Below are 27,002 nucleotides of genomic sequence, written 5' to 3'. Positions count from 1 at the left end.
TCTCAACACTTGAACTCAACAAGGTGGATTGCTGTGTTACCTTCTGGGATGTGCTTGTTATGGAAGAAAGGGAAGGGGATGAAAGGTGGGTAGTGCTTGGAGGCTCAGTAGTCGGAGAAGAGGGACCCGTGGGCCCTGGTGTCCCATTGGAGACCGCTTGAGAGCTAGGAGAAACTGAGGAAGATGTGGATACTGTAGTTGTCTTCCGGGTTTCAGCAGGAGAAGTGCTAGAGGCACTGGATGTCATAGGAAGTGAAGTCTCCTGGCTCTGCTTTGGGCTCCGAGGGGAGGAGACAGATAAGGTTGTGGGAGAAGACAACACTGTGCTTTGTGTCTCTTCTGAGGTAGGAGCTTTTGAAGAAGTTGTACCGTGTGACAGTGTAGATATTCCCTCTGTGGTTGGAGGACTGGTTGTAGTTCTGCCAATAGTGCTTCTTGACTCGTGACTTTCAGAGATCGAAAAGGTGGAGGAATGGCTGCTCTCAGGATTTGCAGTGCTGGAAGAGGGGCCAGGGTGCACAGTACTAGCTGTCTCAACACTTGAACTCAACAAGGTGGATTGCTGTGTTACCTTCTGGGATGTGCTTGTTATGGAAGAAAAGGAAGGGGATGAAACGTGGGTAGTGCTTGGAGGCTCAGTAGTCGGAGAAGAGGGACCCGTGGGCCCTGGTGTCCCATTGGAGACCGCTTGAGAGCTAGGAGAAACTGAGGAAGATGTGGACACTGTAGTTGTCTTCTGGGTTTCAGCAGGAGAAGTGCTAGAGGCACTGGATGTCATAGGAAGTGAAGTCTCCTGGCTCTGCTTTGGGCTCCGAGGGGAGGAGACAGATAAGGTTGTGGGAGAAGACAACACTGTGCTTTGTGTCTCTTCTGAGGTAGGGGCTTTTGAAGAAGTTGTACCGTGTGACAGTGTAGATATTCCCTCTGTGGTTGGAGGACTGGTTGTAGTTCTGCCAATTGTGCTTCTTGACTCGTGACTTTCGGAGATCGAAAAGGTGGAGGAATGGCTGCTCTCAGGATTTGCAGTGCTGGAAGAGGGGCCAGGGTGCACAGTACTAGCTGTCTCAACACTTGAACTCAACAAGGTGGATTGCTGTGTTACCTTCTGGGATGTGCTTGTTATGGAAGAAAGGGAAGGGGATGAAACGTGGGTAGTGCTTGGAGGCTCAGTAGTCGGAGAAGAGGGACCCGTGGGCCCTGGTGTCCCATTGGAGACCGCTTGAGAGCTAGGAGAAACTGAGGAAGATGTGGACACTGTAGTTGTCTTCCGGGTTTCAGCAGGAGAAGTGCTAGAGGCACTGGATGTCATAAGAAGTGAAGTCTCCTGGCTCTGCCTTGTGCTCCGAGGGGACGAGACAGATAAGGTTGTGGGAGAAGACAACACTGTGCTTTGTGTCTCTTCTGAGGTAGGGGCTTTTGAAGAAGTTGTACCGTGTGACAGTGTAGATATTCCCTCTGTGGTTGGAGGACTGGTTGTAGTTCTGCCAATTGTGCTTCTTGACTCGTGACTTTCGGAGATCGAAAAGGTGGAGGAATGGCTGCTCTCAGGATTTGCAGTGCTGGAAGAGGGGCCAGGGTGCACAGTACTAGCTGTCTCAACACTTGAACTCAACAAGGTGGATTGCTGTGTTACCTTCTGGGATGTGCTTGTTATGGAAGAAAGGGAAGGGGATGAAACGTGGGTAGTGCTTGGAGGCTCAGTAGTGGGAGAAGAGGGACCCGTGGGCCCTGGTGTCCCATTGGAGACCGCTTGAGAGCTAGGAGAAACTGAGGAAGATGTGGACACTGTAGTTGTCTTCCGGGTTTCAGCAGGAGAAGTGCTAGAGGCACTGGATGTCATAAGAAGTGAAGTCTCCTGGCTCTGCCTTGTGCTCCGAGGGGACGAGACAGATAAGGTTGTGGGAGAAGACAACACTGTGCTTTGTGTCTCTTCTGAGGTAGGGGCTTTTGAAGAAGTTGTACCGTGTGACAGTGTAGATATTCCCTCTGTGGTTGGAGGACTGGTTGTAGTTCTGCCAATTGTGCTTCTTGACTCGTGACTTTCGGAGATCGAAAAGGTGGAGGAATGGCTGCTCTCAGGATTTGCAGTGCTGGAAGAGGGGCCAGGGTGCACAGTACTAGCTGTCTCAACACTTGAACTCAACAAGGTGGATTGCTGTGTTACCTTCTGGGATGTGCTTGTTATGGAAGAAAGGGAAGGGGATGAAAGGTGGGTAGTGCTTGGAGGCTCAGTAGTCGGAGAAGAGGGACCCGTGGGCCCTGGTGTCCCATTGGAGACCGCTTGAGAGCTAGGAGAAACTGAGGAAGATGTGGATACTGTAGTTGTCTTCCGGGTTTCAGCAGGAGAAGTGCTAGAGGCACTGGATGTCATAGGAAGTGAAGTCTCCTGGCTCTGCTTTGGGCTCCGAGGGGAGGAGACAGATAAGGTTGTGGGAGAAGACAACACTGTGCTTTGTGTCTCTTCTGAGGTAGGAGCTTTTGAAGAAGTTGTACCGTGTGACAGTGTAGATATTCCCTCTGTGGTTGGAGGACTGGTTGTAGTTCTGCCAATAGTGCTTCTTGACTCGTGACTTTCGAAGATCGAAAAGGTGGAGGAATGGCTGCTCTCAGGATTTGCAGTGCTGGAAGAGGGGCCAGGGTGCACAGTACTAGCTGTCTCAACACTTGAACTCAACAAGGTGGATTGCTGTGTTACCTTCTGGGATGTGCTTGTTGTGGAAGAAAGGGAAGGGGATGAAACGTGGGTAGTGCTTGGAGGCTCAGTAGTGGGAGAAGAGGGACCCGTGGGCCCTGGTGTCCCATTGGAGACCGCTTGAGAGCTAGGAGAAACTGAGGAAGATGTGGACACTGTAGTTGTCTTCTGGGTTTCAGCAGGAGAAGTGCTAGAGGCACTGGATGTCATAGGAAGTGAAGTCTCCTGGCTCTGCTTTGGGCTCCGAGGGGAGGAGACAGATAAGGTTGTGGGAGAAGACAACACTGTGCTTTGTGTCTCTTCTGAGGTAGGGGCTTTTGAAGAAGTTGTACCGTGTGACAGTGTAGATATTCCCTCTGTGGTTGGAGGACTGGTTGTAGTTCTGCCAATTGTGCTTCTTGACTCGTGACTTTCGGAGATCGAAAAGGTGGAGGAATGGCTGCTCTCAGGATTTGCAGTGCTGGAAGAGGGGCCAGGGTGCACAGTACTAGCTGTCTCAACACTTGAACTCAACAAGGTGGATTGCTGTGTTACCTTCTGGGATGTGCTTGTTATGGAAGAAAGGGAAGGGGATGAAACGTGGGTAGTGCTTGGAGGCTCAGTAGTCGGAGAAGAGGGACCCGTGGGCCCTGGTGTCCCATTGGAGACCGCTTGAGAGCTAGGAGAAACTGAGGAAGATGTGGACACTGTAGTTGTCTTCCGGGTTTCAGCAGGAGAAGTGCTAGAGGCACTGGATGTCATAAGAAGTGAAGTCTCCTGGCTCTGCCTTGTGCTCCGAGGGGACGAGACAGATAAGGTTGTGGGAGAAGACAACACTGTGCTTTGTGTCTCTTCTGAGGTAGGGGCTTTTGAAGAAGTTGTACCGTGTGACAGTGTAGATATTCCCTCTGTGGTTGGAGGACTGGTTGTAGTTCTGCCAATTGTGCTTCTTGACTCGTGACTTTCGGAGATCGAAAAGGTGGAGGAATGGCTGCTCTCAGGATTTGCAGTGCTGGAAGAGGGGCCAGGGTGCACAGTACTAGCTGTCTCAACACTTGAACTCAACAAGGTGGATTGCTGTGTTACCTTCTGGGATGTGCTTGTTATGGAAGAAAGGGAAGGGGATGAAACGTGGGTAGTGCTTGGAGGCTCAGTAGTCGGAGAAGAGGGACCCGTGGGCCCTGGTGTCCCATTGGAGACCGCTTGAGAGCTAGGAGAAACTGAGGAAGATGTGGACACTGTAGTTGTCTCCTGGGTTTCAGCAGGAGAAGTGCTAGAGGCACTGGATGTCATAGGAAGTGAAGTCTCCTGGCTCTGCCTTGTGCTCCGAGGGGACGAGACAGATAAGGTTGTGGGAGAAGACAACACTGTGCTTTGTGTCTCTTCTGAGGTAGGGGCTTTTGAAGAAGTTGTACCGTGTGACAGTGTAGATATTCCCTCTGTGGTTGGAGGACTGGTTGTAGTTCTGCCAATTGTGCTTCTTGACTCGTGACTTTCGGAGATCGAAAAGGTGGAGGAATGGCTGCTCTCAGGATTTGCAGTGCTGGAAGAGGGGCCAGGGTGCACAGTACTAGCTGTCTCAACACTTGAACTCAACAAGGTGGATTGCTGTGTTACCTTCTGGGATGTGCTTGTTATGGAAGAAAGGGAAGGGGATGAAACGTGGGTAGTGCTTGGAGGCTCAGTAGTGGGAGAAGAGGGACCCGTGGGCCCTGGTGTCCCATTGGAGACCGCTTGAGAGCTAGGAGAAACTGAGGAAGATGTGGACACTGTAGTTGTCTTCCGGGTTTCAGCAGGAGAAGTGCTAGAGGCACTGGATGTCATAAGAAGTGAAGTCTCCTGGCTCTGCCTTGTGCTCCGAGGGGACGAGACAGATAAGGTTGTGGGAGAAGACAACACTGTGCTTTGTGTCTCTTCTGAGGTAGGGGCTTTTGAAGAAGTTGTACCGTGTGACAGTGTAGATATTCCCTCTGTGGTTGGAGGACTGGTTGTAGTTCTGCCAATTGTGCTTCTTGACTCGTGACTTTCGGAGATCGAAAAGGTGGAGGAATGGCTGCTCTCAGGATTTGCAGTGCTGGAAGAGGGGCCAGGGTGCACAGTACTAGCTGTCTCAACACTTGAACTCAACAAGGTGGATTGCTGTGTTACCTTCTGGGATGTGCTTGTTATGGAAGAAAGGGAAGGGGATGAAACGTGGGTAGTGCTTGGAGGCTCAGTAGTGGGAGAAGAGGGACCCGTGGGCCCTGGTGTCCCATTGGAGACCGCTTGAGAGCTAGGAGAAACTGAGGAAGATGTGGACACTGTAGTTGTCTCCCGGGTTTCAGCAGGAGAAGTGCTAGAGGCACTGGATGTCATAAGAAGTGAAGTCTCCTGGCTCTGCCTTGTGCTCCGAGGGGACGAGACAGATAAGGTTGTGGGAGAAGACAACACTGTGCTTTGTGTCTCTTCTGAGGTAGGGGCTTTTGAAGAAGTTGTACCGTGTGACAGTGTAGATATTCCCTCTGTGGTTAGAGGACTGGTTGTAGTTCTGCCAATTGTGCTTCTTGACTCGTGACTTTCGGAGATCGAAAAGGTGGAGGAGCTACTGCTATCAGAAGTTCCTTCGGCTTCTGCGGTGGGTCCTTCTGTAATTCATGTAAACCATGTGTATTTGTCAAATATAGAGTACTATCAAGAGTTGAAAACCACAATAAAATAACTTGTTTTGTTTTAAACTATCTTGTTATATTTTTGTTTTTGAAATGCCATTAATAGCCGATTTCTCAGCCCAGCCTGGATGCTGAGCAATGAGGACCGTTATATTGTGATAGGCAGAATTCTAGTATCTTTGCCCAAAGATTTTGAGCCTCTTGGGCCAAAGACAGTCCTTAGCCCGGCTTCCTAGCTCCTGCCGGACTGGAAAATGACACCATCCGTGGTTCTTTCCCACATGTTATGAGTGATGGCGATGGAGGGAACTTTTATCAGTGCAGGTGAAAGTGGGCTAAGACGATTTCACATAAATATATTTTTTGCTAAAAGTGGAGGGGAATGAAATGCCAGGCGAGGGACTGTCCTGACGCCCTGAGCCCAAAGGAGCCGCCCTCCCTTGCAGCTGAGTCCCTCCCTCATGAGGAAGCATCTGCAAGGAACCCCTCCCCACTCCATTGGGCCTCCGTCTGACTCGCAGGAGACCTGAAGTTTTGACTTTCTTTCCGTAATTCGGGGGTGTGAACTGAGCAGCGTCAGTTTCACCTCAAAATACACCAGCGAAAGGGTCTCCTCTGCCAGACCCAGCCGGGCTCCCTCTTAGAAATAAGGCAAAAATAGGGAAAGAGGGCAAACCCCCGGCCACGTTCTCTGCCAAACGTAAGCCTTGAATGAACGTTGGGGGGCAACGGAAAGTGGTTTCCCTCTCCAGAAGACCTGGCACTGACTTCCAAGTGAGTCACAGGGGGCCACCGGCTTTCCGAAAGGCTGGAAAAATGAAGGACGCACAGCCTGAAAGCGACCGGAGGGAAATCCAACAGTCATGTCAGAAAAGAGGACCTCACAGAGGCTTGGAACCAACTTCCAGCAGAGAGAGCGGCACCATCGTCAGTGACTGAGTTTAAACATGCTTGGGATAAAGACCAAAATAAAAAAATTAAAAAATAAAATAAATATAAATAAATATAATAATTAAAAATAGTAAACAAATAAAAAGAAAGCAAAACATACAAAAACTCAGTGGATTCCTGGGTAAGTTTTCCTGTTTCTAAATAAGAGATGCCAAGCGCTGGCAGGGAGGGAGGCTTTCCTGCAGGTGCCCGTTCCCTGTGCCAGGGGTCGCCAGGGCCCTTGGCAGGAATGTCAGGGTGGGGAAGGGTCTGCCCAAGGCAGGGAATCCCCTTCTGACTGTCCCAAAGACCTGGCTAGCCCCCGGCAGAGGGAGGGAATCAGCAGCTGCCCCCCAGAAGCCCTTGTTGGGTGAGAGCCACGGTCCTCTCGGGGGGCAAAGCCTCAGGAGTCGGGAAGACGTTTCCCAGCCAAAACCTTGAATCAGAAGTCAAAGGTTCTCAGAGCTGCCTCTGGGGTTAGCAAAGGAGGCCCTGGATTTGGGCCTCTGCTTTGAATGACTTTTTCCTCCCAGGCGGTCAGCTCCCTTCCGGTCCTTTGCCAAAGATCCCTTCCCTGCAAGGGCGTGGAGCACCCGGTCCTTCCCTGGGCCTCAGTGGGGAGCCAGATTGCCCCCAAGCACGCCAGCCGGGCTCCCCATTGAATTCCGGGGGGGAGAGACTGTCTACCCTGACTGGGGGCTCCAGCCCTCCCGGGATGTTTGGGGAGAGGAAGGTGAGCAGAGAAAAGGAGCAGCTCCTCATTTCTCTTCATCTCCATCCTTGCGGGCAGCTGGGCTTTGAGCCTGTCCTCCTCCAGGGCCAGCGGGAGAAGCTGGCCTCCCTGATGTAGCCTAGGAATAAGAGGGGGACACACGAAGCCCCTCAGCCAGTCCCCAGAGAGGCTCTTCTTCAGGGCAGGGGGCAGCAGCGACCCACCCACCCCTGGAGTTCCTCTGGAGAACCACCAGCCTAGTCCTCCCCTCTTCTTCCCCAAATCCTTACTTGCAGTGCTGATCAGGAGCAGGGCCCCCCAGAAGCAAAAGGCTGCGGGATGCGCCCCCATTCTCCTGGCATTGGTCCGTCCAGACAGGGGGCCACAGGGGGAGGGCAGGTCCAGGCGCTTCCCAACCCAGGAACAAGGAACAAACACGGCCTTTCTTGCTGCTCAGCACCCAGGCAGGATTGAAGCCCAGAGCGCCAAGCAAGGATTGCCAGAGGGAGTGGTGGCACCCAGCAATGCCACCCCAGCCTTTGGTGCTGTGGGGGCGGGGCTTGGCACACCCAGAGGGCAGCATCAATGCCAGCCCTGCTGTACGGGGGGACCCTGGCCAACAGTGGGCCAGCCTGGGGAGAGGTGGGTTTGGCCAAGGAATCACGGGGCAAAGGCAGAGGGTCAGTTGCCCCTGACGGGCGTGTGGCATGAGCCTGCCCGCCCAAGGTAAATAACTTCAGCAAAGGACACTGGGCAAATATTTGCTGGTAAACCTGTGAGCCCAGCTGGGCACTCCCAGGAACCTGGGAGAAGCAGAGAGGGAAGGAAGAGGTGGGAGTGGGGCTTAGAGGAGAGCGGGGCTCTTGGAAAGGGGTGGGGGTCTTCTTCAGAAAGGGGAAGGGAAGGCGAAAGGAAAAGCCAGCCATGCCCACCAGCTGCTCCCATCGGCCCCTGAAGAGGAGCCCCAGGACGGTGAGGATGAAACATAGAATCCTAGGGCCCGAAGGGGACCTTGGAGGGCTTCTAGTCCAACCCCTGCTCCAGCGCCATTCCAGACAACCCCTTCTTCCAGGGATGGAGCATCCACAATTTCTGGAGGCAGCCGTTGCGCCGGTTCACGGTTCTCGCTGTGGAGAAATAGGAACCCCTTGCCGGCTCTGGGGGGGGGGGGGGGGGAAAGGCAGAGAAACCCTAGGAGCTCCGGGCACCTGGCAGGAGCAGCCCGCTTCAGCCCGCCCCGCGGCTCCATTCGCCCCCCTCCCCCGCAAGTCATCTCCGATTGCGCCGCGAAGGGCATCTGGTCCGCCGCGGAGGAGGAGGAGGAGGAGGAGGGGGCTCATGGCGGAGCGCTGCCCCCCCTTTTCCGCGGGAAACCCGCCCGGCCTTTGCTGCTGGGCCCGGCATGAAGGTGCAACGGGACAGCCTGGCGCCCCCAACGGACCTCGGAAGCGGAGGGGACGGCGGGGCGGCCAGGCTGTCCCGCGTGGGTGCCGGACTCGCGACTCTCCCGCAACATTCCCCGGCAAGGCCGCTGTGAGTCGGCCTGCTCTTGCGGCGAAAGGCCTGCGGAGCGGAGCGGGGAGGGGTCCTCCTGCGCGCTGCCGCCCGAGGGGAGCCGCCGAGATGCTGCTTTCGCGCTCCTCTTGGCCGCCTCGGGAGGCTCCCAAGTGACAGGCGGGGGGGGGGGGTCCTGGCCGGCCGAGCCCCAAGCGCTACAAAGTAGAGCAGCCCTGCCTTGCCCCCTCCCCAGCCCCTTCTTCCACAGGGAGAGACCCCGGAACCCCGCCTGGTGCATCCCCCGCCCTCTACAGCGCCCCCCTCCACCCCTGTATTCTGTGGCGAAGAGATGGGAACCGGTTTGGACTGGGTCAGCCGAGGGGGCGACAAAAGAAAGGGGGAGGGGAGGGGCCCGACTGGAGGGTCTGCTTCATCAGGAAGGACTGAACCATTAAAAGGGGGGTTTGGTGGCCCCCCTGAGCCTCCCTCTGGACTGCAGCTGTGCTTACCCCCAAACTGCTACCCAGACATTTTCATTTCAGCCTGATGTTTGCCGCATTCAATCTAGCCCCCCCCATCCACCAGATTCTCCCCAAGAGCCATTTTTTCACACCTGCATTTTGGATTTTTGCCCCCGAGACTCCACATGCCCACTGCCCCTCCCCCCCCACTTTGTGTGCATTAATACTGAGCTTCACTGGGCACCTTCAGATACTTTCCTGTGAAAGGAAGTCAGGGTGAAGCAGAGGGAGAAAGGGAGGGGAATTAAGAGGGTAAGAAGGAGGAGAAGAGAGGAGGAGGGGGCAAAGAGAGGGGAGGAAGGAGAGGAGGAAGGAGAGGAGGAAAGAAGAAGGCAGAGAAGGGAGGATGAGAAGAGAGAAGGAGCAAAGGTTGTTGCAAAATAAGATGGAAGTATAGGATGGTAAGAAAGTGACCCAAAATGTATTCTCTTTATTTGTGAGAAAATAATGATAAAGATTAATGATGAATAGATAAATGTTAAAAGTAATTATAAGAATGCATATTTGTGAATGAATTGGAAAGAGAAAAATAAAATAAAAACTTTTCTAATAAGAGATACTTTCCCATGGGCCAGAGGAGACTTTTGGGGGCTCCGGTTAGGCTGGGTGAAAAAATTCCCATTTTCTCTCTGCAGACCCGACTCCTGGCAGAGCCCCAAGGGCTGCCTTGGCTGTGCCACACCCGAGGCCTCAGGCTACTTGCCCGGAAGCCACCCACAGCAGAGGGGCAACCCAACCCCCGCTTTGGCCACAGGGGGAGACACCCGAACCCAGAATCAAAGCAGAAATGGGGAGGGAGTGGGGGGAGGGATGTGGGGCTGCCACAAAGGGGAAAAAAGTGGGGGGGGGGTCTCCAAAGCCCCCAAAGGCAAGACAAAAACCAAAGGAAACGAACCTAGGAGAAATTTCCTCATAGTGGGAACAATTAACCAGTGGAACAGAAGTCTGTGTAGGGCAGTGTTTCTCAACCTTGGCCACTTGAAGATGTCCGGACTTCAACTCCCTGGCCGAGGGCTGGCTCTCCTTGGGCCCAGAGCAAAACTCCTGCAAAGCCGCCTTCGATCCTGGATATGAGAGCCCCCCACCCCTTTTAAAGTGTGGGGGGGGGGCAATTTTACTATCAGTATTCCTCCAAAGCGTTTAAAATAGTAGATATAAAAGAGGGGATTTGAGGAGGGGGAGACAACAGCAAAGTGGTACTTGAGGACAGGACCATCTGACAGTAATGCCCAATACATGACTCCAGTGCGCGAGACGGACGGAGGGGGGGTGGGGTGGGGGGCTCGTTATATACATTAAAATCCTCTAGGACAGTGTTTCTCAACCTTGGCCACTTGAAGATGTCCGGACTTCAACTCCCAGAATTCCCCAGCAGTGGTTAGGACAGTGTTTCTCAACCTTGGCCACTTGAAGATGTCCAGACTTCAACTCCCAGAATTCCCCAGCCAGCATTCGCTGGCTGGGGAATTCTGGGAGTTGAAGTCCGGACATCTTCAAGTGGCCAAGGTTGAGAAACACTGGTGTAGGGTTTACTGTTTGAGCAGGGGGATGGACTAGAAGACCTCCAAGGCCCCTTCCAACTCTGTTATTTGGTTAGTCAGGAGGGTGAGGGAGAGTCCTGCCATCAGGCACCCTGGTCAACTGTCCCACCCAAGATAAAATTTCAAACAGGTTTGGCTGGATTCCACGCTGCTGACCATGGGCCCAGCCTGGAGACGCCACAACAAACACAAAAAGGAAGCAAAGTGTGCTTGAGCCGGGGGGGGGCGGGGCAGGAAGAGCATGGAGAAAGTGTGTGTCACAAGGGCAAATGCCGTGACCCAAGTCCTGGTCCCAGTGCCAAGTACACAAGAAACGGAGGGTGAGGTCTTTGTGACTCTCTTTTTGGCGTCATTGTGGTTTCTGCAGGTGGCACGGATGGGAAGGGCAGAAAAGGAAAGTGAAGAACGGGCAGACGGTCTCTCTCACAGGTTACACCCCGGGGGCTTCTACCAAAGCTAAAGACGGGGAGATCACAGCCCACAGAAAGGGGGGCTTCGGGCAGCAGTGTGTCCCACTGTGACCATTAAGTCCTCTTCTTGGACTGGCTTGTCAAGCCGTCTCACAGGCCTCCTGCTGGGGGAGTAACGGTGCCAGCCTGGGGCCCTGGAATTTCCCAGACTGAGCAGAACGCTGTTTACAGGGAGTTGGGGGGGGGCTGCAAGGGGGGGACGGACAACTGACCAGGGAGCTGGAAACGCCCCTGCTTCCCTTCTTCCCCAAAAGGCCGGGGTTATGTCCTGGCAGTGGGGTCCTTCTCTCTTGCTGCTCTCGCCCCCCCCCCCTTCAGAAAAGCCCCGGTCAAAACAGGCCAGACGGCAGCTGATCCTGCTTGGTGGCCGATTGACCCAACGCCATGGAGATTTTGCAGCTTCTGCTGTTTTTAATCCCGGACTCTCCGCTCTTCCATAACCGATATTCGTTTATTTACAGATTAACAGAGTTGGAAGGGACCTTGCAGGTCATCTAGTCCAGCCCATCTCCCTAGGCAGGGGACCCTATGGCAGGGGTCCCCCAAACTTGGCAACTTTTAAGACTTGTGGAGTACACTGGCTGGAGAATTCTGGGAACTGAAGTCCACAAGTCTTAAAGTTGCCAAGTTTGGGGGACCCCTGCCCTACGGCCTACACCGTTTCTGACCAATGGCAGCCCAGCCTCTTCGCGAAAGCCTCCAGGGAGGAAGCTTCCACAATTTATGAAGGCAACTTCCGTTCCATTGGTGGGTTGGCAGAAAATTCTTATTTCTAGGTTGAATCTACTAAGTCGAATCATTTACTGTTTATTCATCTGAGGAAAATCACGGCCTTCAGACAGGATATTTCACGGCGATTCGGTTCTAACCAGGAGCCCCAGAAAGCTGTGAGCAGAGAGGGGTTCATAGGTGGCGGCAGCCCCTCCTCCAGTCTTTGGGCCTCTCTGGCAGCCTTCATCTCCTTCAGCTGGGATCACCAGGGAAGCGGGTGTGTGTGTGGGGGGGGATGCCATCTGTGGGAGTCTCTTGCTTTGACTGGGTTCCGGGTTCATGTAGCATCCACGTCCTTCCTTCCCAGATTGCAAACCTCCCACCACCACCACCACTATTCCTCCTCTTCCTCTTCCCAGCAGCACACAAAAGTGAAGCAGGCAGCCTTAGGATCGCAGCAGCCGAGCCCATTTTACTAGCTTTCTTGCCACAGTTGTCAAATGAATCACTGCAGCTGTTAAGTGAGTCACACAGTCGTTAAGTCAATCTGTAAACTTTGTTGGTCAAAAGGTCACAGGAGGCGATCATGTGACCGTCATAAATAGGAGTCAGTAGCCAAGCATCTGGATTTTGATCACGTGGCCGTGGAGATGCAGCAACGTGAAAAATGGCCATAAGTCGTGTTTTTTCCCCAGTCCTGTCGTAACTTCAGTCACCAAACGGTTGCTAAGTCGAGGACTGGCTGTATTGCAGAGGAGCTGGGAGCCACCCAAGGATTCCACGGCGCTGCGAGGAGGAGAGCGAGCCTCTGGGCAGCTGCGGGGAGCCTGCCTGGCCAGGAGCGAGCTTCGGCTGGAGGGAGGGGGGGCGGGGGCTGCCTGGAGAAGCAGCGGGGCCCCCTTTGAGCTAGCGAGCAGGATCGCTTGTGGCGCACGCCGCTTGTGCTCTGCCCCTCCCGCCTCAGGGGCTGCGCGCTCAGAGAAGGGTCTCTGTCAGGACCGCCCAGCCCCCCCTCCCTCCCTCCCTCCCTCCCTCCCAGGATAAGAGGCGGGTCTCCCCGGAAGGATGGCCGAACCTGGAAAGCAGGCGCGGGCGCCTCCCCGTGGCGAGCGCCGGGATGGCAGGTGGGCCGCGCGGCCCGTGCACGCTTTGCGCGGCTGCTCGGAGGCTCTTCCCGCGGCGACCACCCCTCCCCCCGTCCCTTTCTTCCGGGTAACCGGATCTACCCGGCGGGTTCTTGGCGTCACCTCCCGAAATACGCGCTCGCCGCTCTCGGGCCAGGGCTCGCTTGGGCCCCTCGCCCACCCTCCTTCTCCCTCGGCGGCGGCTGGACTCCTCCCGCAGGGGAGGCGGAGCTGCGCCAAGCCTTCAGCTGGGCTGCAGAGCTGTCCACCGCGGAGGTGCTGGAGCGAGAGCCAAGGCCAGCGCCGGCTCCCCGCCCGCCTTGGAAGCCCTCTGCACGCGCTCAGAGGCAGCGCGCCATCTCTTCCGCCAGGGCTCTGAAACACGCGGGAGAGGCCCAATTCCCTGGTTTCCAAGAACTCCGGGTTTTGGGGTGCAAAAAGCTAGAAATGCGGGGTGGAGTGAAACGCCGATGCCCCATTTCCATTCGCTTCGTTTCGCGACTGAGCCTCCGCCGGATGGCTCAGGGCTGCCCCTGCCACGGCGGTCCTGAGCCACAATTGGCAACGGGAGGCCCCCGTGGAGCTGAGCCGAGGGACCGCGCAAAACGTGCTGGGTGGCCCTTGGCCTCGGGATCGCCCCCAGCAAGGTGGGGAGGGGGCGGAGCGGGCATCCTGGGGGTTGAGAATGTTTGAAAGCGGAGTCACAACTGCCCAGAATTCCCCGGACCGAGGCCGCCACGCAAGTCCGCATTTCGGCTCTTTCAGCGATCATGGAGTCCCGCAGCTGAGCAGGCCGCTGTAGACTTTCTGAAGGACGGGGCGCGAGGGGGGGGGGACACACAAAGAAATGCACTTTGTGTCCCCCCCCCCAATTTACGGTAACTGGGAGGGAATGAGGAGGACGGAGGTCTACATCCAGGAGACCCAAATCTGGACCCCTCCCTCGGCCACTGCCGACCGTCGGGGATGCGGGGTCTTGTCTCCCGGGAAGAAGCGGCAAAGACCAGCCCCTCGGCTGGCTAAGGGCCACGGCTGGCCGACTTCTGCTCCCCCTCCCGCCCCGGCGGAGGAAGGGGCAAGGCTCGCGAGACGTGGCCGCGGCCGCGGGAGGCAGGGCTGGGCCGGCTGGGCTGGGGGGGCGCCGCTGCCACCGCCGGCACCGCCCGCCCGGCGTCGCAGACGCAGCCCAGCCCGCAGCAGTGGCGGAAGCAGAGGTGCCCTCCTCCTCCTCCAAGGTAACGGGGTGGGGGGCGCCTGTGGGGGGAAACGCCCGCGTTAATCCTGGCCCATCTCTCCCCCCGCCCTTCCCTGGGCGTTTGCCAGGGGCCTCGCCTCCTACAGCAGGACACCCCCCCCCCCGTCCGGGAACCGTCTCCCCTCCCACACGCAACCAGAGAGCGAAGCGGCTTCTTTGATTCTCCCCCAAAGTTACGAGGAAACCTGGACTCTCCCCCGCCCGGAGATTCCCCCCGGAGTTCGACAGAGGAGGGGCCTGGGCTTCCCTCTGGCTTTGAGCCTCTAGGAACATGCAGAGCGCCCCGGCGCCCCTGGTTATTCCTCCACCTGCATCCATCCCTTCCCTGGAGCAAGTCGAACCGGAGGGCTGGGAGGAGGAGGCGCAGCGTCGTCGGAAAGCTAGCCGGGGGGTGGAGGAAGACCCGAGACCCCCCCCGAGGGGTCTCCCGTGCGGGAGGGAGGCGCAAAGGGAGCGCTGGCCGGGACCCCTGGGACTGGCAGCCATCTAGCTGTCTAGCCGCGCACTGCTCGCGTGCTGAGGGCGAGGGGTTCGGTTCTATGCCCTCACCGCTGCGAAGCTCTCCCCGGGGCCAGCAGAGCAGCTGCAGGAAGCCGAGAAGGGGGAGCCGGGGATGGCAGGGCTATTAAAAACCTGGACCGCCTGCGGCCGGACGAGGGGAGGGAGAGACTTCCAGAAGCGCCGAGACCAGCCGGCCCCCTCCCCCAGCCCTTCCACGCATGCTCCCGCTGGACACGTGCAACTGCTCGGCGCCTTGAGGGGGGGGTCTCCTAGGCATCCCCACCCCCTCTCCCGAGCGGCCAAGTCCCCCGTCCTGCCAGGCCTCCCCCTCTGAGAGCATGTGGGGAAGGTAAAAGGGGGTCGGGGGGGGGGCTTCTCTGATGCTTGCAGGTCCAGGTGAGTCCGTTTTGCCAAGCAAAGGATGGCAAGTCTACTGGGGGGGAGGGGTTGCCTCTCCTACTGCAAGGGAAGGGGGGCCCTGGCTGAAAGGGAGCCGAGGTGGGGCTTGGGGGCTGCAGGAGAACAGGCATGGATGGAGGCCTGCGTGCCTTCCTTTCTTTTATGGGGATGGCCCAGCCCAGAGCAATGGGATGCCCTGGTGGTCTCCCTTCACGAGCTCGACCTGCTGGCAAGCCTTGTCCGGCTGTTGGGCACTTTTCTCTGAGGCTCCAAGGTTGCCCCTGGCCCTGTGGGGCAACTGGGAGAATCCCCCCCCCCCACATCTCAGCTCCCTGAGCAGCATTGCTGGCAGCTTCTAAACAGGCTGCTGTTCCCAGGTCAAGCAGTTACACACACAAACACACACACACACACAGCCATTAAGGATGTTGTCCTTAGGTCAAATTGCAGGATGGGATTGCTCCCCACTCAGCCCTTAAAGAGACAAACCCACAAGGCCCAGACAGTGCTTGCCTGTTCCATTGGGTGAACTGAAGCCCCCTCCTCCTCCTCCTCCCTCATTTCCCCCCTGGAGGCGAGGGCAGTTTTCTCCTCTGCAGGTGGGCAATCGTGGCCCCTCTTCTTCCTGGGGAGCTTCGGCCACCTTCCATAGGAAACCTGAGAGGTGGGGGGGGAACCTCACCTGCTTGCCCCAAGCACAGGTGGCCCGTCTCCAGCTTCTGCAAAGGGGGAATGGGGGGGGTGCACTGGACACGCCCTCTGCCCCCAAAGACTGGGGGGGGGGAAGCAAGTGAGACCTGTGCCTTGTGAGCTTCTCTGAGTGGTGGTGGGGGGGGGCTCCTCTCAGCAGCCACCCAAGAGAAGGAAGAGGGAAGCCTCGGAGACCGGAGACCATGCCCTACCTAACTGGGTGGGGCCTTGTTTGCTGATGTGGCTGAAGCTGCAGCTGCCATGTGTCACCCAAGGGCTTCACAGGAGCCCTGGGTCTGCCCCCTCACTGAAGGCTTCCCTCCCACCCTCCTTCCCTGAGCTCCCATTCTGCAGACGGCCGGAACGAGGAGAGCTGCCCGCAACTGGCAGAGGCGGCACAACCTGTGGGCACATCACCTGTGGATGGTAGGCATCTCTCATCCTTTTCAGCTCCCCGTGTGAGGCCAACGGGGGATTCCTGGCTTCATCACCAACCAACTAGGGGGCAGCCAGGGAGGCCTTGGGCCATGGGGCAGGGGTGCCACTTTGCAGCCCCACAAACCTCCGCCAAGGACTTTGGGCGCCCAGGATCAAGGGTGGGCAGCAGGGAAGGGGCTGAGCCACGAGCAAGGCTGCATAATTTGGGGTGGGGAGTGCGCAGAGGGCCAAAGACCCACTGCCTGTGGGGCAGGAAAGCCAGGTTCTCCCTTTGGGGCAAGAGACCACCAGGCTCCCAAGGGCCAAAGCCGGCAATGGGCAAGGCAGTCCCCCCCCCCCCCCGGCTTCCTTGCGGAGGGACAGGTGGCGTTCCCAGCCCACAAGGCAAACGCTCTCCGGTGGCCTGGCTGCCGAGGCTGGCTCAGTTTTCAGCTGCTGATCCCCTGCCGGACGGATGAGTTCCGGATGGAGGCTCCTCTGACAGGTCGGTGATGAGAGCGATGACAGGGGAGCCTTTTCCCTTCCCCCGGCCTGGCTGGGGAGGAAGCAACAGCTGCTCCCCCAGCCCCCACCCCTGCCTGAGAAGCCACTGCTTAGACACCCCCCTACCCCCCACAGCCTGGGCAGAGACGCCCGAGGCCTCAAGTGGGGCCCCTGACGTTCTCCCTTTCAAGGCTGTGCCAGGCCAAGAGGGGCTGCTTCCCTTCCACACGCTGGGAGCCCACTGCAAACTTTCCAGCACACCCAGAGACAGACACACACACACACACACACACACACAATTGTTTTGTCTTGCTTGCTGGCGCTCTCACGCTGGCATAGGAAGACTCTGCCGGTTTATTTCTGACCTGAGTTCTTTAAATAGCCGAACAGCTGCTGGGCAACTGGCCTGGAATGGAAATGGGGTGTCCAAATTCCCCTGCTCGGAGGTCCCCTGTCCTTCCCCAGCCCTCCTGCCGTTTATCCCTCCCACCAGCAGCTGCCCCCAATGAGAAGCCCTGGGGGGAGAATCTGGAAGCAACAGAGTTCTTTCTTCAGATGTCTCGGCTTCCACAGACCCCCTTCAGGCCACCTGGTTCAACCCAGATCCACGCAGGAATCCAGTCCCCATCGTCCCCAGCAGGGCCCCCTTGAACCCATGCAGCGCAGAGCTCTACCTGGGTACCTTTTGCGATTTCTCTGCGGGTCGCCCATGAGGCCAATGATGAAGGAAGACACAGACACGAGTCCTCTCTCGGGATGAGACGAACCAGAGCATAGTCTGGATGACTCTTTTATTGAGCATACACAAGGAAAGGGTGGAGTCACATGGTCTATGTGGACCAATCATGGTTGTACAAGTCTATGGTATATGGTAACTCATTCACTTCCATGTAGACCCCTGAACCTAGAGAATGCCCACAGTCAGCAAATAAATCTTTTACTAGCATGCAAACTTCCGACCCCTAGTTGATACTGCAGAGTCAGCATGCCAACTTTCGACCCCTACTTAGTGCTGAGAGTTAGCAGGTTGTGACCTCTGGTCTTATGGTAAATGATTACTGGTGTTGTATACGTGTTCCAGCATAGCTATGCATGCCTACACTTATGCTACAACATCTCCTCCTTTGTTTTAAATTTTGAGGAGTCAGAAAGGAGTATCGTCTTTCTCTGGTCCTTCATCGGAGAAGGCTGTCAGCAGGGCTTTGTGTTGCGAATCAAAGGTTGCTGTGTTAATGTTTTTGCCCTGTGTCATACTTTCTACTGTGGACTGGATGATGCTTCGGATCACTGGGATTAAGCAGGGCAAAAGGAGGAACCCTAGGAGCGCCAGGCCTGCCATGAAGGCGGCTTGTTTCCAATTGCGAAAAATCCCTCCCAGGAAGCCTGCATCATCCATTAATCCTGTCCACTTTTGCACGGGTACGGGAACCAATTTCCGCAAGTCCGCGGTGAGATCGGCCACTACCTTGCCAGTTTCATCAATTTGAAGTCAGCAATTTGTCAGATTAAATTTCCCACATACTCCCCTTCCTTTTGTTTTTTCTTCAAAACACGTGAGTGGAATGCACATGTGTTTGACAAAAGATTAAAGTTGGTCAGATCAGGGAGATTTGATTCTTCTGATGAAAAAGCATTGAGAGAGACAATAGAGTATCTCCCCACCTTTCCTGCTTCCCTCCAAAGAATGACCCAGAGGGGGAAAAAGGGGGGGGGTTCACGCAGGCAATCACAGGTCTTTGGATCTCTTCGGTCATCACTTTCTGGGGCATTGGGGACACAGACATTCGTACTGCCATCAGAGCTCATGCCTGCTCTTTAAAGGAAAGAAAAATCCTTAAGTTAACAACCAATTTAAAATGGATTAGCTCATGGTTTAATGATCCATTGACAAAGAGGGGAAATGAGCAGGAAGCTGCAGACAGCTTATTCTGCCTTTTAAAACATTTCCTAGGATATTACATTTTCTGGGAGAGGGCTGGGTGTTAACTTCCTACAATCCCTCCTTTTTTCCACTCTGCATTCTCTCAACAAATTTCCTCCGTTTCTTTAAGCAAAAGGGAATCAGTACATTCATAACAACTCACTAATTCACCTTTGCACTGCAATCAGACTGCTTGTGTAAATCAATTTCACATACAAAAAGATCCCATTTCATTCTTCTTTCATACAAAGCAATTATTACAATTATTTCAGGGAGCTCTACATAAGCCAATGAGCTCCATTTTCTATTATTAAGAGATCTCAACTTCCCTCCAGGTCTGAAAATGATTACACACACACATGCACACATACCATGAAACAACACTTCCAGGCCTGGGGGAGGTTCTGTCCCTTTAAATCTTCAATTTTCTTAGTTGTTAAAACGCCCGGAGGGGCTCGGGGTTCCTCATGGAAGTAGGCGCCCAATTTTATCCATAAGGAGAGCTTTAAAGACCCCTTTTTCCGGGTAGATTGGACAATGATTTTTGACATAAGTCAATAAGTCAATTAAATGCTTTTGGGGGGAATGGGAAGCGACTTGCCCATCGCTTGAATAATTACACTAGAAGATTTACAGATATCCCGAAGTTCATGAAGGTGCGCTACCTGTTCCTTCGAGAAACCCTACCCCATACTCACGAAATGAGAGGGTGCTCCGTTCGCCCAGGGCCGTCCCTGGGTGCAAGGCTTCTCCCAGCCTGGGGGTGAGATGAGGTGGGCAACACAGATCACGTCGGGGTCACCAGATGCGATTTCTCCGCGGGTCGCCCACGAGGCCAATGATGAAGGAAGACACAGACATGAGTCTTCTCTCGGGATGAGACGACCCAGAGCATATTCTGGATGACTCTTTTATTGAGCATACACAAGGAAAGGGTGGAGTCCCATGGTCTATGTGGACCAATCACGGTTGTACAAGTCTATGGTATATGGTAACTCATTCACTTCCATGTAGACCTCTGAACCTAGAGAATGCCCACAGTCAGCAAATAAATCTTTTACTAGCATGCAAACTTCCGACCCCTAGTTGATACTGCAGAGTCAGCATGCCAACTTTCGACCCCTACTTAGTGCTGAGAGTTAACAGGTTGTGACCTCTGGTCTTATGGTAAATGATTTACTGCTGTTGTATACGTGTTCCAGCATAGCTATGCATGCCTACACTTAGGCTACAACATCTCCTCCTTTGAAGACGGTTGGTCCCAAGCGCTGGCTGGATCTTCCCCACCTCCTATTGCATGCCAGAATTCTGTCCCCCCCCTCTCCCCCCAGCGCATATTTTGACCAATCCTTCTGCGCCCTCCTTTGGGGGCCCCTTTGCCTGATCCTTGCAGGGGGGCGTGTCAAGCAGCAGCCCTAAAGCCCCCCCACCCTCACCCCATTGTTCTGCGTCACCTGACTGTGCAGGGATGCGGCCAGGCCCTCCGCAGAGAAGCCCCTCCCCACGGCAGGCTTGGGCCCCGCCAGGTGGCCCTTTTCATCCGGGGCTCCAAAAGATGACAAAAGCGGGCCAAATCTCAACCGGTGTAGAGTATTTTCTTTGCAAGCAACCCTTGGGGGAGGCGGTGGGGACGCCAATTGGTTTACATGCCCCTCTTTCAGTGCTCCGGCTGCAGAGGACAGAGCGGGAGAGGCCTGTGGAGGAACACGTGGAGGGGACCCCCTGTGACAGCCGCCCATCTCCAAACTACGGACAGGATCATTTGTGGTAGGCTGAGCGCACAAGGACTGCAGCACCCCTGCTTTATTCTCCTGGGGTCCAGAGACACCTCCCCCCCTCCCTCCCTCCCTCCCCCCGAGATCCCTGAGAAACCCAGCCTGCTGAGCCAGGGGGCCGGGGGGGGGGGAATGGCCAGAGGGGTGGAGGGCTGACATTCTGAAGCAGCCTTGCAGAACAGCCGATGGTCACACTCGTCCCTCTGAGGAGGCACCCTCTGCCCTGCCCAGCCAGCCTGCCAACCAAAAAGGCTGCACAAATGAAAGGGGGGACCCTCCATTGCCACAGCCAAAGCCTGGCAGCACCCAACGCCCCCCCCCCCGTGGGGGACGGGGTCCAAGCCTCCCCCTCTGCAGCCTGCTGGTAAAGGAAAGGGGTTCAGGTGACGCAGCAGAGCCTTGCTGGGCTCCCCCAGGGAAGCAGAGGCTCATGGGACACAAGGAAGGAGGAGCATCCTTCCCCCCCCCCAGCAAATAGGGGCCTCCAATCCAGTCAGGGGGGGGGCTGTGCCTCAATTAACCAGGTTGGAGGGGGGCCAGATGGAAAGTTCTTCTGACGATAGAAAGAAGATGCAGGTAGTGAATACCTGGCCTGCCCCCCCCCCGTTGCCCCAGAAAGCTCGGGGCCTTTGGCCTGGCCTGTGGGCCCCAGGAGCCTGGCCAGACGGGGGGAAGGAAATGGGCCCCATGGAAACCAGTTCCAAGCAGGCCCTCTCCCCAGCCTCCCCCCTCCCTGAGCCCCAGGCTGCCCCCCATCCCCTCCGTGGCCGGGCCTTCCTGAGCAGGAGGGGGGCAGGGGGGGCCTGCTGAAGCCGGTGCCGTTTCTGCCAAGCGAGCAGTTCAGCTCCAGACCCAGAAGGGGGGAAAGGCCCTTTTCCTACCTGCTAAATCACAATACTTCCATATATGCACAATAAATAGTTTGTCGATACACAAAATTGCCACGGCTCAATCCATCGGGGCTGGCTTATCACCCCTCCCTGCTTGAAGAGAAAGAGAAGAAAAAGCACCCCCCCCACACACACACATGGACAAAGGCTGGAGGTGGGTGGGTGGGCAGGGGGCCAATGAAGCAGACCCCCACAGTGAGCCCTCTGGGGAGGTAGGGGGGGCGTTTAGTGTTTCTTTTGGGAAAGCGGCTTTCTGATGCTCTCAGCAGCCGGGGGGGGGGTGTCAGGGCCTCCCCCTTAACAGTCAGACCCTCTTCTGAGGTGGGGGGGAGGGGAGGCCGCTCCTGGCTCCTCCCACAGCCGCTGCTATCTCTCGCCTGAGGAGCTGAGCCGCTGCCTTGGGCTGAGCTGATAGGCCATGGAAGGGTCTTTATCGGGTGGCACAGAGGGCCAGGCTGAGGAGATACTGTTCTGACTTTTTCCCCCCCCTCCTCCGCAGATGCCCTCCTGCCAGCCTGGCAAGATGCCTGCGCCGTGGCGGCTCCAGTTCCTCCTTTGCGTCCTCTCCTCCATCGCGGTCTTGCCTGGCCAGGCAGAGGAGCTGAAAGTCAACACCCAGACAGGCTGGGTGCGTGGCATCCAGATGCCCGTCCTGGACGGCCACGTCTATGCCTTCCTGGGCATCCCCTTTGCGGAGCCTCCCGTGGGCAGGATGCGCTTCCTGCGCCCTGAGCCCATCAAGCCCTGGCAGCACGTTCTGGATGCCACCGCCTACCAGCGCGCCTGCTACCAGATGGTGGACAACAGCTTCCCGGGATTCCCTGGCACGGAGATGTGGAACCCCAACCAGGGGATGAGCGAAGACTGCCTGTACCTCAACATCTGGGTGCCCTCCCCCCGCCCCAGGGACGCCTCGGTCCTGGTCTGGATCTACGGAGGGGGCTTCTACAGCGGCTCTGCCTCCCTGGACGTCTACGACGGCCGGCTCCTGGCCTACACGCAGAATGTCATCCTGGTCTCCCTCAGCTACCGCGTGGGAGCCTTCGGCTTTTTGGGCCTCTTGGGGAGTCAGGAGGCACCGGGGAACATGGGGCTGCTGGACCAGCGCTTGGCCTTGCAGTGGATCCAGAACAACATCCAGCATTTTGGGGGCAATCCGAACGCGGTCACCATCTTCGGGGAAAGTGCCGGGGCCGCCTCCGTGGGCATGCACCTGCTCTCTGCCCAGAGCCGCGCCCTCTTCCAGCGGGTCATTCTGCAGAGCGGGGCACCCAATGCGCCGTGGGCCACCGTCACACCTGCAGAAAGTCGGCGCCGCGCAACCCTTCTGGGGAAGCAGGTGGGCTGCCACTCCATCAACGATTCCGAGCTGGTCAATTGCTTGCGCTCCAAAACCCCTCAGCAGCTGATTGACGAGGAGTGGTCCGTCCTGCCCTACAAGAGCACTTTCCGCTTCTCCTTCGTGCCGGTCATTGACGGGGACTTCTTCCCGGACACCCCCGAGGCCATGCTCAGCACGGGCAACTTCAAGCAGACCCAGGTGCTGCTGGGCGTGGTCAAGGACGAGGGCTCCTACTTCCTGATCTACGGGCTGCCCGGCTTCAGCAAGGACAACGACAGCCTCATCAACCAAGCCGACTTCCTGGAAGGGGTGCGGATGGCCGTGCCACACGGCAATGACATCGCCACGGAGGCCGTCGTGCTCCAGTACACCGACTGGCAGGACGCAGAGAACGGGGAGAAGAATCGGGATGCCATGGATGACATCGTGGGGGACCACAACGTCATCTGCCCAGTCATGCACTTTGCCACCAGCTACGCCAAGCGCGGCAACAAGGTGTACGCCTACCTGTTCGACCACCGTGCCTCCAACCTCGCCTGGCCCCCCTGGATGGGGGTGCCCCACGGCTACGAGATCGAGTTTGTCTTTGGACTGCCGCTCAACGACACCCTGAACTACACGGCCCAAGAGAAGGAGCTCAGCCGCAGGATGATGCGTTACTGGGCCAACTTCGCCCGCACAGGGTAACGGGGGAACGGGGTGGGGAGGCAGCCAGCGGGTCCTGGCGCTGCAGAGGGGGGGGGCTAGGGGTCAAAAGGGGGGGGTCAGACATGGCAGGAAGTAGGAGACTATAAGTGCAGGAAACAGCTGTTTGTCAAAGTAGAAATGAACATCTGGGTGGCAAGAAGAGGCTTGTGCAGATCTTCAGGCTTGAAACTCAAATGAGGGGCAGGGCGAGGGGTCAGTTCGGGGGGCCCTCCTTCTGTTGCTCTGCTAGCTTTAGCAGCCACGCCAGAAAAGGGGACTTTTAAAATATACTTTTAAATGTTGAGACCTCATTGGAAGCCTGGTCCCTGCACATCTGCGTGAGTACAGAATACCAGAGCTGGAAGGGACATTGAAGGTCTTCTAGTCCAGCCCCCTGCTCAGGCAGGAGGCCTTGTGCCGGACATCTGGCTCTAAATTGAAGATGGAAATGGGGGCAGGACGGGGGGGGGGTTGTTCCTGGGTGCACTGGATTTGGGAATGAGAGACCCTGGCAGCCTCTTGCCTGGGGAGAAGGGCCAGGCCGGGAGGGGGGAAAGTAGGATCGGGCTGTCCCACCGCCCACCAGTGGCAAAGGGCAGGAGGGAGGCCTCTGTCAACAACAGGTCCCCTTTCCGTCTCCACACAGGAGCCCCACTGACCCCACCGATAAAGACGGGGCCTGGCCCGCCTACACCACCGCCCAGCAGCAGTACGTCAAGCTGAACACCCAGCGGCTGGCCACCCAGCGCAACCTCCGTGCCCAGATCTGCGCCTTCTGGAACCACTTCCTCCCCAAACTGCTCAACGTGACAGGTGAGCCCCAGGGGGGCGGAGGGGGGGCGGTGATGGGGAGGCCGCGTCCGAACTAGCTGAAGGTGGGGAGAGCAGCTCCAAAGCAGAGTTAGCCTCCCGCCTTCCTCTCAGCCGGGGCCTCCCGCTTTACCAGAGTTGCCAGCTCCCTCCTCCTGCAGGCCGAGACGCCTTCTGTCCCTCTCGGCCCAGCAGACCCTCTCCTCAAGCTGCAGTCCTCTACCTCTCCCACCCACCCACCCTTCTGCAGCCTTGGGTGAAGAGGCCATTGCTGGCTTCACTCGGCCAACACCCCTTGGGCTGCTCTGGTGGGCCTCCCGCCTCCCCATCTCTCTCCCCGGCCTGCCTGGGACGCTTCATTCTCTTCTCCCTTCCAGTCTTTGCCAGCATTTACAAGGGTTCCCAACCGGGGGGGGGCTCTTTGCTCCTCTGCTCTTGTCCTGAATGCCCCCCAGGCCTGGGTGGGTGGCAGGGAGTGGCGCTGCTCGCGTAGGGAGCCCATGGGGGGGAAACCCACCACAGCCTGTGCAGGGCGCCTGTGCGAGAGGAAGCCAGGCAGACGGTGGGCAGGGCTCCTGGAGGGGCTCTGCAGAGAGAGCAGAGAGGGGGTCCCGAGTCCCCAAAGAGCTGAAAAAGCCCCCTGGCACTTGCACCCCACCCCCCTCCCAGAGCCTGAGACAAATCAGTCGCTAGGACTGTCTTTAGGGAGCTCTCCCTTTCCGAAGCACCAGAGAGCGGCCTTTCCAGATTTAGCCAGGGCCTCCCGAGGGGCCTTCGTGGTAGCCGAGATGGGGGGGGGGTCTCCGAGCCAGACAAGTGAGCACAGGAGGAAGGGGGCAGCTTCTGGGCAGTGGGGACAGCCTGCTCCGGATGCTTCTTTCAGGCCAGGCTAGGACCTGGCGGGGGGGACACTGGGCAGCGAGGGGGGTGGGATGGAGAGGACAAAGAGGGGGTGCAGAATCCACACCCAAGGCCACCCCACACGCTGAGCTATGTTCCTCCGGCTCCTGAGGATGGCAAGGTTCCAGCAGGCCCTGCGCCCCCTCCCTCCCTCCCTCCCTCCCCAGGGGGCTAAGGGGAGAGCCCTGCCTGTCTTGCAGGCAACGGCGGATAGGGGCGAGGGGGGAAGGGGCTGGATCCCCAGCTGGGAAACAGAAGAAGAGAGGCTGCCCCCTGCCGGCTGCATTGGGCCCAGCAGGGAGCACCCTCAGCTGCCCAGGCATTTTGGAGGGCAAGCAGTCATGGGGCCCAGGGCAAGACGGCATCAGACGGTTCAGGCCGGGTGGCTGCGGAACGGAACGGAACTGAAGTGCAGCCAATTGCTGACTAGCAAGTCCTTTCCTAGCTGGGCTGGGTGAAGCAGGCAGCGGCTGGGCCAGGGAAGGAGAAAACTGCTCCTGGGCTGGAAGGGGGCTGCTAGCAGAGGGCAAAAAAGGGGAGGGGGCTTCAGGAGGATCTTTGCGTCCAAAATTCACCTCTGCCCCTTCCAGAGGTTGCACCCTGAGCCCTCCCCCCCTTGCATTCCTGGAGCTTCCCTGGAGCAGAAAACAAGGACGGGTAGCTTAGCCCCCAGGCCCAACCTCCCCCCCCCATTTCCTCCTCCAAAAGAGAAATTGCCCCTCCAGAGCCATCCCTGCTGGAAGCAGCCCTCCCACCACCCGGCCCTGGCACAGGGGGCAGGGAGGGGACCCCCTGAATGCCCCTCAAGCCCTGCGCAGGCCCCCCCATTGCCAAGAAGCAGCCAGAGAAAACTCTCCCAGCCTGCCCCCCCCCGAGACCCCCGTCCTCACTGGATGGCCTTCCCTTAACCCCTCTCTCCCCGCCCCCCATGTCCCTGGATGTTGTTGTTTCCCCCTCCCCCTTTTCTCTCTGCTGGCCCCCCCTCCCCCTCCCCCCAGACAACATTGAGGAGGCCGAGCGGCAGTGGAAGCTGGAGTTCCACCTCTGGAGCGCCTACATGATGCACTGGAAGAGCCAGTTCGACCACTACAACAAGCAGGACCGCTGCTCGGAGCTGTGATGGGAGGAGCTGACATCGCCCCCCCCGGCGGCCCCCCCCCAACTTCTCTGACAAGGAGCCGGTTTGTCTCTTGGTCCAAAGCGCCCGAAGGAGCCCAGGGCCAGCCCCCACCCACCCACCCACCCTCCCACAGCAGCAAGTTGATCTACTGCTCCTTGGGGAGACCACCCGCTGGTCTCGACTGCCCCCCCCCCAGCCCTCCCCACCGTGTGCCCTGAGCCTGCCCCCCCAGCAGGGATTTGTACATAATATTTATTTAAAGGGGAAATGTGGTAAATATATAGCTATATATATATATATATACATACATACATACATCTATATTTGAACTGTATATAGAAGCAGAGCTGCAGCACGTGCTGCCACAGGCGACCCCCCTCCTTCTGCTTTCTTCCAGTCGATCCCTCCCCCGCCCGTCGCAGACGGCGTTCCGCCCAGGGCTGACCGCAGCCCCCCCTCCCGCGGACTCCGGGCCTCGGGACCCGCCCGCCCACCCGCCTGCCTCCCGCATGCCTGACCGCAGCGCGCGGAGCTCTCATCTGTGTTTAACCCCAATAAAGTGATGGATCCCGAGCGCTGGTCTCTGCCTGGCTGGGCCGAAGGGAAGGGGAAGCGGCTCGGGGGCAAACCGACGGGGCGCGGGGCTGGAGTCCGGGGCCGGCGCACCCTTCGCTACGTGCGGTGACCGGTGGAGGGCGCGGGGCGGGGGGAGAAGATTGACTCCCTCCGCCGGGTTTGCTAGGAATCCTGCTCTAAACCCGCGGGGAGGGGTGGCAGGAAGTCCTCGGGGCTCCGGCGGCGCCTGCTTTTCTGCGGGGCCAAGAGGCGGAGTCTTCGGTGCGTCTCCCCTTCCTCCTCCTGCGGCTCTCCGGAGCAGCTGTATGTGGGGCTGCCGGCAGGCGACGCGCCCAATGTGACCTCTTGCGCTGCCCGGATGCTGGATGGGAGGTTGCGCTTGCGCTGAGC

At 57.5% G+C, this 27,002-nt stretch overlaps 1 protein-coding gene across 4 annotated transcripts; it reads left to right on the top strand.

Annotated features, from left to right (window-relative positions):
- The first annotated feature begins 13,922 nt into the window (after positions 1-13,922).
- On the top strand, positions 13,923-26,609 carry ACHE (acetylcholinesterase (Yt blood group)). Of its 4 annotated transcripts, none has more exons than XM_087714346.1 (5): positions 13,923-14,060; positions 20,174-20,279; positions 21,677-23,202; positions 23,853-24,019; positions 25,915-26,609. In XM_087714346.1, the coding sequence occupies exons 3-5, from the start codon at positions 21,677-21,679 to the stop codon at positions 26,034-26,036; spliced, it is 1,815 nt and encodes a 604-aa protein (XP_087570472.1). In that variant the 5' UTR covers positions 13,923-14,060; positions 20,174-20,279; the 3' UTR covers positions 26,037-26,609. The 4 variants fall into 4 exon arrangements, with proteins under 4 accessions (XP_087570472.1, XP_087570471.1, XP_087570470.1 ...); XM_087714345.1 differs by lacking the exon at positions 13,923-14,060 and adding an exon at positions 15,959-16,096; XM_087714344.1 differs by lacking the exons at positions 13,923-14,060; positions 20,174-20,279 and adding an exon at positions 16,005-16,096.
- The last annotated feature ends 393 nt before the right edge of the window (positions 26,610-27,002 follow it).

Source organism: Thamnophis sirtalis, unplaced genomic scaffold (genome assembly GCF_051295495.1).
Source record: "Thamnophis sirtalis isolate CommonGarterSnake01/CBP01778 unplaced genomic scaffold, rThaSir2_p1.2 scaffold_4, whole genome shotgun sequence".
Taxonomy (NCBI): Eukaryota; Metazoa; Chordata; class Lepidosauria; order Squamata; family Natricidae; genus Thamnophis; species Thamnophis sirtalis.
The sequence above is the reverse complement of the archived record's forward strand: the minus strand, read 5'-3'. Positions and strand labels throughout refer to the sequence as shown.

Excerpts from the sequence above, each read along its gene's own strand:
- ACHE (XM_087714344.1), top strand. Across the intron at positions 23,203-23,852 it reads GCCAACTTCGCCCGCACAGG|GAGCCCCACTGACCCCACCG; the intron begins GTAACGGGGGAA and ends GTCTCCACACAG. Across the intron at positions 24,020-25,914 it reads CAAACTGCTCAACGTGACAG|ACAACATTGAGGAGGCCGAG; the intron begins GTGAGCCCCAGG and ends CCCTCCCCCCAG.